The sequence below is a fragment of the Furipterus horrens genome, unplaced genomic scaffold (genome assembly GCF_987537825.1).
Source record: "Furipterus horrens unplaced genomic scaffold, mFurHor1.1.pri manual_scaffold_11, whole genome shotgun sequence".
In the NCBI taxonomy this organism is placed as follows: domain Eukaryota; kingdom Metazoa; phylum Chordata; class Mammalia; order Chiroptera; family Furipteridae; genus Furipterus; species Furipterus horrens.
Genome location: NW_028327181.1, coordinates 66,482,489 through 66,497,139, shown reverse-complemented (window position 1 = coordinate 66,497,139; position 14,651 = coordinate 66,482,489). Strand labels below are relative to the sequence as shown.

At 50.2% G+C, this 14,651-nt stretch overlaps 1 protein-coding gene across 1 annotated transcript in view; it reads right to left on the bottom strand.

Annotated features, from left to right (window-relative positions):
• ASIC2 (acid sensing ion channel subunit 2) overlaps positions 1-7,160 on the bottom strand; it is a 237,510-nt gene extending 230,350 nt beyond the window's left edge. Inside the window, exon 1 of the mRNA XM_090291321.1 lies at positions 5,275-7,160. Within this exon, the coding sequence (XP_090147447.1) occupies positions 5,275-5,982 (708 nt within the window). The 5' untranslated portion in view covers positions 5,983-7,160. The remainder of the gene's footprint in view (positions 1-5,274) is intronic.
• Positions 7,161-14,651: the final 7,491 nt, after the last annotated feature.

Below are 14,651 nucleotides of genomic sequence, written 5' to 3'. Positions count from 1 at the left end.
GGAACTTTAAGGAGCCCTTAGCTTTGCCCATACAGCGTGGTCCATGGACCAGCAACATCTGCATCATCTGGGAGCTTTTAGAAATGCAAATCTCAAGCCTGGTTCCAGATCGACTGAATTGGGAACTCTGCGGTGGGCCCAGGAAACCAGGAATGTTACAGTTTGAGAAGCATGGGCCTCGAGGGTTCCCCATGCATCCACGGCCAACTGCGTGTGCCCAAACAGACCTGCCTGGGAAGGAGGGCCGGTCTCTGGGCCAAGATACCCTCAATGTCTCTTCTCAGCGGTCACTTTTAACACTGATTCTTTCCTGCATGGAACTCAGAGGCCCACTGCTTTTTCCGTAAGAAAATCTTCCAGGGCAGGTAAAATCCCTCAAGCCCATAATGACCAGGAGCGGGGCAGCTGTGGGGAAGAAAATGTATAGGGGAGGCTTAAGAGGTCTGAATTCAAGTTCTGGCTGTTTTTGTTCTCATGCCATGTAACCCATTGGTCCTGCCCTCTCTGAACTGAGGCAGGCAGCAGGGTGCGATGACCACCCTCCCGTGTTGCAGGAACAAATGCGATGGTAATGTACATTGGGCTACCCTACCCAGGTGTAATAATTAACACTGGGATTTCTTTGTGGAACAACTGTGATGTAATGTGATGGGCTCTGATTTTGGAACCCTAAGATCAGGGCAAGTTACTGAACCACTCTGTACCTCAGTTTCCTTACAGGTACCAGGGACAAAAGAATACTGTCCTCTTGTTGTCAGGCTGAAATAAACGAATGAATGTAAAGTACTTGATGGAGAGTAGGAGCTCAACAAATGTCAGTGGAATCAGATAAAACAATTTACTAAGCAATTTAATAGTATCAACAATGGTGTCAGGGGAGATATTTGACATGCTCAGGAGAACAAACCTGCCCAGTATGTTACCAGCCTTTACTTGTTTAACCAACAATTCACGTTCCAATTAGGAGTGAGTCATCTATTTGTTAGCCCTGGCCTGAGCTGGATCTCAACTTGGCAACATTTCCTTAGCCAGGACTTACATTACCAATGTCCTTGAAAGAATGAAGATGGTAATTTAGTTCAGATTATGGCTGAATTAAAACTTTTCCAGAACTCTTGAACAGATTCCCCTTCATAGTGCTACTCCTATCTAGCTGTTTGGCCGATGGAACAGGGGGGTACAAGTCCATCACTGATCCTGTGCTTTTAGGAACGGTCTTCCCTTCTCCAACTCTCAGGCCTTTGAATCCAGAAGACTTCCTACACATTTGCAGTGCAAGGAACTATGAGTTAAGACTTGAAAGAGTGTGAGGGACACCCTTATGGAGGGGTTTGCTCTGACCCGTATCTCTTGAGTGTTGGCCGAATGGTGTCATAGAAAAGAATATTGGCTTTGGAGATGGACTGAGTTATGATGCCCCCAAGCCGTGTCTCTGTACCTTCTCGAGCCTTGCTTTCTTCATCTGTAAAATGGGTTCCATAAATCCCTTTGATTCTGGTGAAATTGATGTGACGGTTTACTCAACAGGTGTTTTATACAAACTCTTGGCTCTCACGTACCTGGTACTACTCCCTGACTGACCGGCAGTTCCTTATAGATCTGGTCGCTCTGATGAAGCACCCTAACCTTTACAAGCCTATTTACCAGAAACAGAGAGAATTTATAGTTGTCTCTGTGGCCCACTGCCTGGCACATGACAGCCACTTAATGAACACTGGTTGATTGACTCTTCCAGTACCTGATCCCAGCAAATCACTGAGAAGACTCAAAGCAACTGACGCATGGAGCAAATAGCCTGGTTACTCTTCCAGCCCTTCTCAACTGACAGCTGATTGATACCTTCCTGACCAGTCACAGTGGCCTCCAAATAGCCACTATCAGAATCAGCCTGATGTTGATCAATTTGGATATCTGCAGACCTGAGCAGAGTTTACATTTAATCCCCTACACTAATTTCCCCAAAGCCAAACAACGGGTGCAAGTCTTCATGTTCCTTGTATAAATGTCTATTTAATCACCATCCTGTCTCTAGCCCTTCAATAACTTGTACATTTCCCCCTTAATCACTGTTTCAGCTCTGCAAAAAAAAAAAAAAAAAAAAAAAAGGGCAATGGTTGGCTGAAGAGCTCAGGCCATCTGTAGTAGTTAAGCCCTATTTTCCCCTGACTGCTCACTTGGATGGAGGACTTTTTAGCTGAGTCCCATTGGTCATTTAGCTCATGCTCTCATTTCACAGAGGAAGATCCTGAGGCCAAAGTCACGTAGCCAGTCAGGGAAGAACTGAGGCTTGATTGGTCTTCCCAGCACACTCCCCGCCTCCCACCAATGCTGCTCCTTCCTCATCCAGCTGCAGAGCTATGCATCCAGCCGCACACACCTTTGCCACCCTGAAGATGTGGATTCAAACCCCAGCTTCAGCACCTGGTGGCTCTGTGACTTTGGGCAGACTACAGACTCTCTCTGAGCTGCAGTCCTCCCATGTGTAAAATGGAAAATCACACCACCTTCCAGGCTATCGTGAGAATTGACATGGCATGAAACACGCCCAGGCCGGAGCTGGCACCACAGCTGCCCAGTGCCATTTGCTCTCGTCCGTCTTTTGAAACGCTCACTGCAAGTAATGATAATGGAGATAGCTCACATTTATTGAGTCTTTCCTTGTTGCCAGAAAATGTTCTAAGCCTTTTACATGTATTAGCTTGTTTATTCCTCTTTCTCTAAAGGCGAAAGTATCTTCCTTGCCTCCCTAAAGACACCCATCCTCACGACCACTGGACTTCCTGGGCTAGCACCATGTCAACAGAATTTGCTGGTTTCAAACAATACGCTGCTGACATGATTTCTTGTTGTCTGTCACAGGCTCGTATTAGCTGGCCTGCTTGCTGTGATCAGGCGGGATGATCCCAAGTGCTCTGTCCTTGTCTTTAAAGCATGACTAGTTCAAAACCTTGGGGCAGAAAATGGGAGGAGTGGCCTCTGCTGGAGTTAGGAATGGGGGTGGCAGCTGAGAGGCTGGGACATAGATGAGGTCTCTTTTCACAGTGTGACAGCCAGTACAGAGGAAGTTAGAGCTTTTGCTACAAAGTTTACAAACTCAGTTTGACTCCCAGGGGCCCATCAGTTCATTGCATTATCATCCCTCAATTCCACCCCACCTGAGCACATCCAGCCCTAACCTCCAGCTACCCTGAACTATTCTCAGGCCTAGAAAGCTTGTGTTCAATCTCACTGTTTCATGCCCCGGACTGGCTTGCACATGCAAGTCTCCTTCCCCTCCTTGTCTATACATGGGGACCCCTCTGAGCCCACACTCCTGGCAACTATTCACGTATCTCCTTCTTCAACAGTCCTGTGACACACCTAGCCTTATTTAATTTTACATACCCAGCAGCTAGTAGAGAGCGAATATAGAGCTGACACTCAGTAGCTACTGACTGACTGAATAAATAAACCAGGAAATGAGGATATCACCACTTAGGTAAATGGTCATGGTAAGATACAAGAATTATATTGATAATAACTAATAACTACTACCACCAGATAAAAAGACTCTTTCTGTAGAGATCTCTTTCTCCAAATTATAACAACAGTTCTTGAACATCAAGCACCTATTGCTGACCAGGCATGGGCTGGTCACTACAACATACATGCAGGGTTGTGGTGAATGTGAGAGGTGAACACTGGCTGCTGGCATACAATTCCGCGTCCTTTCTAAAGCGTCAGGTGTGCAGAATTGTATCTGGTGAGCCATGTTGTATAACTTGGAGCTGGAGCTGCTGTTACTTGACTGCACATTGAACTTCGGTATAACTCTAGGGGCCACTAGTTAGCGGTCGGACAAAAAACAACAACAATAAACAAAAAGGCATCACTACCCTCATTCCTTCATCTTCGTGGAACTCAGAATTGTATTTGAAGTTTGAAAGAAGTTACTTGGTAGCAAATGTTTACAGCATCTCCTGATTGCTAAGGTAGGGTACTCACCAGGTAGGTATTCTTTAAAGGCGAACTGAAAAAAAATCCCAGGAAACAATAATTCAGGGCTGCTCTACAAACAGGCTGAAAGCAAAGCAAGGAGGGTAATACTGAAGCCAGGATCACCCTTCTAGACAAGGACTAGCCCATGCGGCCAATCAAAGGCCTGGGCTGTTGTGCCAACACCTGTTGGAATGGTGTCCTTGCTTTACCATCCCAGGAAGAGCTTTGTCAGAAATGAAACTGTCAGGAGTGATGCACTGGGGCTGGTAAAATCACCACCACAGCACTGCAAATAAATACACACACCAACGTTCCCTTCATTAGTGGAAAAGCCGATACCCACCTAAGAGGCATTTATACACACATGGCTGCCCAGGCACGCTCCATGCTGGGACTTGGCACCCAGACTCTTCCTAGGCAAGCAGCACAAGGCAGATACCTTCTGTCTGACAGCTGAGTGATCCAGATCCACAGTGTGGGGGAACCAGCACAGCAAGTGGCTTACAAGCCCTGAGTACAGCTTCTCCTGGCCCTGGCTGTTCCATTAGTATCTCTGCCTCTCTGCTTTCTCCACTGCAGGGGGCATTGGGTCCTCTAGACGGGAAGACCCATGCTCACACGTGGTGGGGGCAAGAGCCCTGGCAGCACCCACCACTACTCAATTCCTTTGGATGCTTAAGACACAATTTTTAAAAGTAGCAGAAGGGCTGCCTCCCCCACCAGCTTCAGTGTTAATTAACATTCTGGGAGTTTCCTCCACAGTCCTCCTGGACCGAAGGGTCTTGGAACTCTGAAGCTGTAGCTCTTAGAGTGGTAAGCTTGCTTTAGGGCTTCTGCCCGCCTCTCCTGATGGCCCAGTTTTGAAGAGCTTCTCGTAGTTTTCCCAGAGACAACAAGCCCACACTTAAGACATGCTTCCCTCTCTTCCCATTCCTTCCACACAGATAGAGGGCAGTTGCCTGGAGTCCCATGGACCCGGGTGGGGGTGGGGAGGGCGAGGCCCTGGAGAAGGAGGCCTAGTATTTCCAGAAGCTGCTCTAAGGAGCACTGTTGAGGGTCTGGGGGTTGATGCTGTAAGGAGAGGCAGGGACAGAAGAGGGGTGACTCCTTCCATAGTTGTGTTCAACTTCCCACAACCCGGAGGAGACAGCTCAGGGGACCAGAGAGTGGATGAGGAATGAGGTCACTGCAAGGGGCCTGCTGTCCAGGCCCCCCACCCCCGCTCGGGGAGTGGGACCTTCTGACTCTAGAGAGTGGGGGAGCAGAGGGAGCGGGTTCGCGCGGAGGGCAACTCACGGAGGAGAAGTTGTGCGGGCCGCAGAGCTCGCCGCGGTACTTGCAGGACAGCAGCATGTCCTCAAGCTGGTGGCCCAGGCGGTCCATGAAGGCGGCACTGATGCCCTCGAAGTGGCGCGGCGGCAGGAAGAGGCGGAAGTCGGCCAGCTTGCGGAACCACTGGCGGCGCGGCTCGTCGCCCCTCAGCAGCTCGCTGACCAGCGGGCGCGCCGTGCGGTTGGGCAGTAGCAGCCCCAGCCAGTGGCCGGCGTAGTAAAGGTCCCCCTTGGAGAGGCGCGGGAAGCGCAGCGGGTTGTTGTTGCACACGGTGACGGCGGGGAAGGGCAGCTGGCGACTCCACTCGCGGTGCACCCGCGTGTGCGACGGGAAGCTGAGCCAGTACAGCAGGCGGTTTGAGGACCAGGACAGCAGTAAGCCGAGGGACGTGCAGAAGGCCAGCACCCACAGCGCCCGCCGCTGGAAGGAGCCCCCGGCCGCCGCGCGCCCGGCGCACATGTGCCGCAACCCGTGCAATTTAGCTCGGCTCAGCGACGGCCGCCCCCTGCGGGCGACCCTTGGCCCCTGCAGCGCCCGCTCGCGCACGCCGCCCCTGCCACCCCCGGGCTGCCCGGCCGCCGCCACTGGCGCTGGCTCCTCGCGGGCCATGCGGAAGCGTCCCGGGCCGGTGAGCGCGGCCGGGGGCAGCCCGGCTCCGCCGCTCCGGCTCATTCATTCAGCCCGCGGCTGGCGGCAGCGGCGGCGGCCCCGGCCGGGCGGAGCCGCCATGGGAGTCCGCAGCAGCAGTGGAAGCAGCAGTAGCAGCAGCAGCAGCAGCAGCCACGCGCAGCCCGCGCTAGGGAAGCGTACGCCCGAAAGGAGCTCCGGTGGCGCGGCATGCCCGCCCGGCGCCGCCGCTGCCGCCTCCGCGGGCGCCCGCCCGGGACTGAGCGTCGCCTCGGCCCGCCGCCCCTGGCACTGGCCTCTCCCGAGCGCCTCCCAGACTCTCCTGGCCCCTAGTCTTCCTGAAGGATGCCCGACGCCGGCCACTAGCTCTGCATGGGGCCCCACTGGGCGCCGCCTCTCCAGTCCCTGGGCGTTGCGCCTGCCTGCCTTCGTCCTGGACCTCGGGGGACCCTGAACTGAGTCCCCCCTGCTCCGCCTAACCCCAGCTTTTACGCTGGTCCTGGGAAAGCAGCCACTCGGCCACCATGACTGATTTGGACATTCCCAAAGACCCCACCAGCCCGGCCAGTAGCCCAGCGGTGCTGGGACGCGAGAGCGAAGTCGCCAGGGAACGAGCGCCCCCAGAGGCACACCGCGGCCCCCAGTCCGCGGGTGCGGTGGGTGTGTTCTGGGGTGAGTGGTCGCTCTGTTGGCTGCCGCCCTCTTTCCTGTCCCTTCAGGACCCTTCTCACTGCTCCTCGGGTTGCGCTCCGCGGATACTGGCTAAAGCTCCCCCAAGTCCCGCGCCCGAGCCCTGCGTTGCAATTTGCCCGCTGTCGCCTGGGGCTGGGGGCTCTCAGGGCGTGCTCCCAGAGGCTGCTGGCTGCTGGGCCCCGTCGAGGAGGCTAGCCAGAGGGAATTGTCGTTTCTTCACCCAGCTCTCAGGGGTGCTTCAAGTGTCCAGAAAAGCCGGGCCTCGCTGTCTGCTGCCTCTTCCTCTCACTACCCCAGGGACTCCAGGAGCTGGGGACTGCGGAGCGCCGGCTTACATCTCCCGGGAGTGCCCCGAACTCGCTGCTCCGAGCGCCCTTCTCTCGAGACTCCAAGTCCTCGGTGGCGGCGGCGCCGGCTGCGCTCGTCTCCCGGTTGCCCGGCCCTCTTCGGGCCCCGGGCGAACTTGGGCAGCGGCCGCGCGATGCTAGCGCGGCTGGGCTTCGAGCACCTGCTCCTCAGCTCGCTGGCCCCGCGGTCCAGACGGGAGGGGCGGCGGTGGCGAGCGCTGTGCGCTCCTGGAGACGCGGTGCTGACGCGCCGGGCTCCTCCTCGCTGCATTTTAATTCGTGGCCACTGTGGCCGCTGCACACCGAGCGGAAGCCTCTTCTGGAGTCGAATGGGTGGGGGATGCTGCACAGATGTGCTGAGGGGTGGGGGTGGTGGGTGTACGGGCTGGTGGGAGAGGCGTGGAGTAGAAACATTGAGTTTACGTGGTGCCATGTTAAGATAAGAGAGCCCTTCTGACTGTGTGAGAAGGGCTGTAGAGAGAGCCACTGGGTAGTGTGGCATTTGAACAACTGTATGAGTGGGATACCCTGCACTGAGTGTGCATAGCATGTGCACGTGTATGTGTGAACAGGCATTCCCATGTATCCCATGAATATGAGCTTGTTTGCACATGCTGTACTGTGGCTACTTGAGTGTGTATGTGGCTATTTGGTAGTGTGGGGGTATAAAGTGTCTGATAGTGTGTGTTCTAGTGTGTGCGTAGTGTGCGCTTAGTGGGTGGTAGGAATGGATGCGTTGATGTGAGGTGCACAGTTGGTCTCTACCATACTTCCCAAATACTTGAGGCCTCACTGGGACAGGTAACACTTCCAGCCCCATTACTCCATGGGATTAAGGAACTTGCCAGGCATTTTCCAGAGCTTAGATTTTAATGGGAGATGGGGGGTGGGGAGGTGGGCATAGAAACAGTGTGAAGGGATCCTTGGGGTGGGAGGGCTCTAATGAAGTTGGGGGATTTGGCCTAAAGAAGAGATTCACCCATTTTGTGATGATTTATTAGGGGCATTGGCACAGATCTGTTAAATGAGTATCTGGTCTCTGAGAGGTGGTGGGATGGGCTCTCCCTCCCCACTGGCCTGGAGGGCCTCCTGTCGGTATGGCAACTCCCTGCATCTGCTCTCTGGGGAGGAGGACATCTTGAACCCTACGCATCCTCACCCCCCCCATACACACAAATCACACATAAACACAACATACATGCACATAACACACACACAGCTGGAGGCCCTTCTCATTCACCTGGGGCACAACCTATTGAAGGTGGGCTTTGCTGAAATTCTGCTTTGGATTTGGTTCCTTGAAGATGTCTGCTGCTGGCTTTGGAGTAGGGTTCTGAGTCTGCCAGTTTAATGGGACCTCTAACAACAATTCACACACCAGGCTCCCAGCCTGGTGCCAGCAGTCCTGGGGGTGCCATAGTGACACCTATCCCAGCCGAGGTGGGGCAACCTTGTGAGATCAGTGCAGTTACTGACAAAACAGCCAGGGCAAGCATGTGAGTCTTCCAGCATCCTAACTCCGGGGGTGGGGGTGGGGTGGGGTGGGGCACTAAGCTCTGTCTTCTAGAAAACTTTAGGACATTTTATGTTTCTTTCTTAGAAATTTCCCTCTTAAAATATACACATGCTGCTTTTGGTCACCCAGGTGTTTTCTCTGCTATGGCTTTTCCTGTGAATTCTCCAGATGGTCACTTCTCCAGAGAGAGAAGGGGTACCCAGGGGTCTTGGCACAGAAATCCAGAGGTAGCTTCTGAGGTGGATAATGACCCCAAGCAATGATCAATGGCTCTCTATGGCACATGTATGCAGTGTGTTTGCTGCCCAGGCTGAAATACCCCTCTCCTCCCTGACCGATGTTTTGACCAGCTCACTGAAGTTCAACTCTTTCTTCAAATCCCAGCTGAAGCATTCCGTCTGAGGTAGTGCGATTGATACCTTTCATCATAGCCCTTGTTGTAGCATCATTGCTTACATCCAGGCCTTTCTTCTGGACATGAGCCCTTTGAGAACAGGGACTACCTCTCATTCATGTTTATGTCCCTACCTCTTAGCACAGTGCCATGGCATAGTGATGAAGAAGGGGAAGAAACAAGGATGGCTTGAATATTTCTATATGACAGGCACTGAACCAGGCACATAGATATATTTTATTTAATTTCTCACTCCGACCCTGCAGGGGAGGTTTTTTTGGGGGGATGGGTGTTGCCCTCTTTTTACAGTTGTTGAACCAAGGACTTGGAGAGCAGGGATTGAACTCAGCTCTTACTCATTCCAAAGTCCAAGGTTTTCCCTCTCCATCATGCTTCTTTCAAAACTATTATGATAAATACATAAAATTATACTATAAAAGAAACGTAGTACTTCCTAAGCACTGGGTCCTGTTCTAAGTGACTATACTAAAAATATCATAAGTGTTATAAATGTTTAATCCTCAAAATAATCCGATGGGTAGATAATTATTTTCTCTCCTTCAAAGATGAGGAATCTTGCCAGAGAGAGGATGAACTACTCATGCCGAGCCACACAGCACTTGAGCCACACAGCACCTAGGCAGGAGAGCAGCCATCGAATCTAGGCAATCTGGTTCCATCCCCTGTGCTCCCAAAGCCCACCCCATACCATCTCTGGTCTCGGGGCATCTCTTTTCTCAGAGCTATGTGGCCACAACAGCTCATGGGAATCAGCTTTCCCATCCCGGCAGACTCACTTGGCCAGAAGAACAAATTCATGAGGCAGTGCATGAGTTGACCCACATAACCTATCCACCAAGAAATTAGAATTAAGCATCATGATTTCCCAATTATAAGCTTTTAAGAACACCTCCCTTTTCTTGTTTATCTGTGAAACATCTGTCACTCCACACCTGGCTTCTTGGCGTTCTGCGTGGTGTTTGTGTGCAGTGGCGGAAGGGCCTGCAGCCAGCCAGCGCCCATTCTGCTGTGTGACCACCACATTAATTATAAGCTCTTTCTCCCATGAAATGAGTTTGTTGGGAGGAAGAGGTCCATTTAAATCAATGCAACGTTCTGTTTTTATAATCCAGTTTTAGGAGTTGACATTTTTGTTGGCTTGATTAAGCTTCTCTGAGCCCAGGTGTTCCTATGTACCTCAAGCCCTACTACTTAGGGAAGTGTCCGAGGTACCCCCTAACCCTGCTTTTGACCTGCTGTATGGAAGCCCCTCTACACACCCCTGCAATGACAGTCCACTGTGCTACTCTGGAACACCTGGCAGTGTTTAAAGCTTCTTCCTTCCATCAAACTGGAATCTGTCTCCACGTGAATTTCTCTGATTTCTCCTAATTTATCCATTGGGAGCCATGCAAAATGAGTTTGACCTTTCTTTCCCACGAGAACCCTTCAAAACACTCTGTGGAATCGAGTACTTCAATCCTGAAAGGGGCTCCAGTGGTCTACCTACCTATCATAGTCTTAAGGTAGTCTTTATTTTTCCGGGCTAAATGTCCCCAGTTTTTTCAAGTGTTTCTCCTGTATCTTCTGTTCTTGGGATGGGATCTTAGATGTCAACATCCTTAAAATGTGATCCTCCAGCCCTGTGGAGGATACGCCCACCATGCCTTTCACTCTGGACCTGGTCCTGCAGCCTCTGACCTTACTTCTGATGGTCCTGGGTTCTTATTTGTCTTCTTACCCCTGGGATTTAGTGGAGGTGGTGTGTGGGGAGAGGGGACATCAGCGATGATGGGTACTTGGTGGCCCTGCGTAGAATGCCCTAGTGTACTTTGTTTGAGGACTCAGATGATCATGGTGATGAGTCAACACTACTTTTAATATTAAAGTTCATTGATATGATGGGACAGGTGGTCTTTGTGGATCTGCCTGTGAATCTCATTATCCCTCTTTTTCTCCTTCTTTCTCTTTTTCTTTTTCTGTCCCTGTACTGCCCTTGGCTCCCTGCCCCTCTGTCCCTCTCTCTTCTTTCCCTTCCCTTTATCCTCTCCCCAATCTCTGCCTGGAGCCTAGCTGTCCTCTCTGATACCTTTTCACCCACACTACCAGTGGCCTCTGGGGTCATCAGCGTGTCTGCAGTGTCACAGGTCCCGATCAAATGTCTAGTCGCCACCATGGGGGTTCCTGTATTGGTGAAAGAGAGCGAGGCGGGCACCTCCCCTGTGGGCTTAGCTCATTGCACACTCCCTGCCCCGGTCCCATTGTCCTACCATCCCACCATGGGGCCGGCACTGGGATTGCTGTTCCATTCTATCTTCCCACATGCTTGGCGACTCCACTGCTTGCTTTTCCTCACTCCATGGCCTTCTTGTATTACACTTGGCCTCTCCTAGTTTTCTCTCCTGAGCTCTTTCTTAGCACTAAACCCCAGGGGTAAGAGGGCAAACAGGAGCCCACGACCACCATATAAAAGATTAGGGGCTGCAAGGGCCAGGTGCTGAACAGAGCGCGGGCTGGCTCAAGGTCCCCAGAGCATGAGGGGCTCTGAGAGGTGGGAGCTGGATATGAGATTTAATTTAATGCCTTCACTCTCAAGGAAGGAAGCATAAGTCCAGAGAGGGGAGAAACGTACTCTAAATCACACAGATTGATACTGATAAACACGGAACTAGCACCCAGATTCTAACTTCCGGTTCATCCTCGGCTAGCCCTAGGAAATCACTTTCTAAAAACCCATTTCGCAGTCAGTGATGTACTCACATGATTCAAAAAGGACAAAAGAGTAGAGAATTTACTAAATTTTACTATATTTTTATTCCCTAGAGGCAACTAATGCTATCAATTTGCTGTATGATCTAATTAGTGGTACTTTATGAATATCTATGTCTGTATAGTCTCCATATGTCCCTTTTCTTACACAAATGGTTGCATTCTGTGAATACCATTTACTAGAGTAAACTGTATTCTCTGTTTTTCACACCTCTTCCCCTGTATTTTCAGTTATTTTATGTTGCCTTCCTCTGACACTTCATTCCAACTTCTGTTATTTTCTTCAGCTTCTCATTTCACATTGTCCTGCTCTCCCATCCAAAAAGGACAGTGGGTACTATGACAAGGTGGTACACAGAGCTTGGCATTTTATTATCAGATTTTTTTGTGTGAACTCTTTGATAGACACACTGATGAATGGAATCTTTCATGTGGGTATTCTCAAACAGCGGGTAATGCAAGGTTATTTTCTCTTTGTCTCTGAGGGGTATCACATGATGTATTTGCATGGCATTTACGTTTTTGGTCATATTTTCCTTAAGCTAATTGTACCACACACATGCAATTGAGTGCTCTGAGCACACAGCTCTTGTTGATTTGGAGAGGTGGTCCAGACATGCATTGGTTGGCAGAGAAAGCTAGTTTGGGATTCAGGAGTTTCTATAACTAATATATAGAGAGGTAAAAACATACCACAGAGAGAACCAGAAGGTATTGGTGCCAAAAGTGATCTTAATGAGCGTGTAATTAAACTTAGAAGAGGAAATTGATACACAGTGGGAAGTTGATTTGATGATGGTACTGATGGAGGTGATGGTGATGATAATGACAGTTGATAATTGACATTGACTGAGTACTAAGTATGTATCAGGCACTATGCTCAGTTAACATGCATTAACTCATTTAATCCTCACAACTAGCCTATGAGATGTGCACTACCATAGTAGCTATTCTACACAGGAGGAAACTGAGGCAGAGATTGGATAAGTACCTTGTCCAATGGCTCGATTCAAACCCAAGCATTTTGACTCTAGAGTACAGGGTCTTAATTAGGTGGGTTGTCATTAGCTGAAAGTAATGACTGTAGTGGATATTTACTGAGCACCTAGAATATGTCCTTGCCGCTGGGGATGCAACATGTACTCAGATGTGGTCCCTGCCTTGGCTTACAGTCCGGGGGCGACCTGGGTAAAAAAATAGATAATTTTGATAATGCATGATAAATATTATGCCACAAATGAGCACAGCGTGTTGAGAGGGCCCATAGTAGGCTGCTCCCCTTTACTAAACAGAGCTATCACCATCCGCGTTCTCTGTTTTCCCCAGACTTTCTCTGTTCATTTTCATTTTTTCACCCCACCTCATGGAGAACTCTGTGGCCTCTCCTACAAGGATCAACCTTTGAGCTGGGACCTGAGACCAAAGCAACACATTGCCATGGGAGGACCCCTCGGTCTTCTCTATCCATGACATCCACATCCACGTCCTCTTCCTGATGTGGGTTTGTGTGTCCCCAGTGGTGTCTCGTTGACCTGTGACATTGACTTTCCACATTCAGGCCATCTTAATAATCTGTCTCCCTCCCCTCACATAGCCTTGCCTATCATTGACTTATTCTGGGTCTACGCTTGAATAACTGGGTCTTGTTTATAACTTCGGCTATAAAGTTAGCAGAGAAATGGAGCTTTGCATGCTTTTCTACCCAGTTTCCTCCCTCAGACACATAACAAAACTCATTAAAATAGTTAAGCACAATAACCTTCTCTAGCACATACCATCCACTCATAGGACGAAGAGGCATCCAGTTAAAATAGGATTTAATGAAATATGTAATTCTAGGAACAATTAGGCATTTTATTCACAATTCCTTGACTGTCCTCTTAACTGTGTTCAGTCACGACTTAATCTTGCCTTAGCTCTCACCTCTCCTTTGGGGAGCATTAACTAACCAGCCCTGAATCTGTCCGGCAGACCGGTCCTCTGCAGTGACTCAGAGATTTGAGGCCAGGTTGATTTGTCAGATGCCTCCATCCAGGCTGCTTTTCGTCTTAGCCACAGCTTTCCTCTGTCTCAGCCACTAGAGGTTTGTTTACTCTCTTTTCCTTATAAACGACCTGGCTAAACCACTACCCAAGATTTCTCCGCTCCTAGTTTATCTTGCCTGTCCACCCACAAAAGGAGCAGAAAGGGAGGGAGTTAAGATATTCTTTTGCAGTGGCATGACTATCCAAACAGAAGACGGGAAGAGAAGGCAAAAGAAGGGAAGGGAACAGGAGGGGAGGGAAACATGGGAGGAGAGGACAGAACAGTAACAGAGTACCAATCAGGTACCTGCCACGTACTGCTATGTGCACCTATAATGAGTCTTCATAACAACTCTCCCAGGTGGGTCATATTGGTGCTATTTTATAGATGGTGACCTAGGAACTTTATTTTTCCAATCTCATTCTCTCTGTTGCAGATTTAAGCACAGCCGAAACCATAATAACAGCCATGATCCCATAATGCAACTATTCACTGAGCTAGATGTCAGGCACCAAGTGAAGCCTCATTGTCCAAATGAAGAAAACAAGGCTCAGAGAAGTGAAGTTACTTGCCTAGTTTCACACAGGGTATGTGTCAAGAGCTAGAATTATGACCCAGGTCTGACTCCAACATGTTGGAACTTATTAGAGAGAGAAGAAATTGGGAGTTCAGAAAGAGAAAAGACAAAGTGGGTGACAGCATAATGCAGAGTTTTGCAGAAACCCTCGGGGAGATGAAGGAAGTGAAAACAGAAGCTAGATCCTCAGTATCTGCTGTGCATCTGAAGCTCTGTTCTTCCCAGCTTCAGTGTGATGCCATCATGGGCAGAGCTAAAAATATCCATGCCCAGGGGTTGGGAAGAGGGCTGGGGAAGTACCATGGGTACAAGTGCCAGGCTGGGCTAAGTAAGTTAGAGGAGGCCACATGAACTATTTGCTCTCTCAACATCCAATTCACCTTACATATTGAG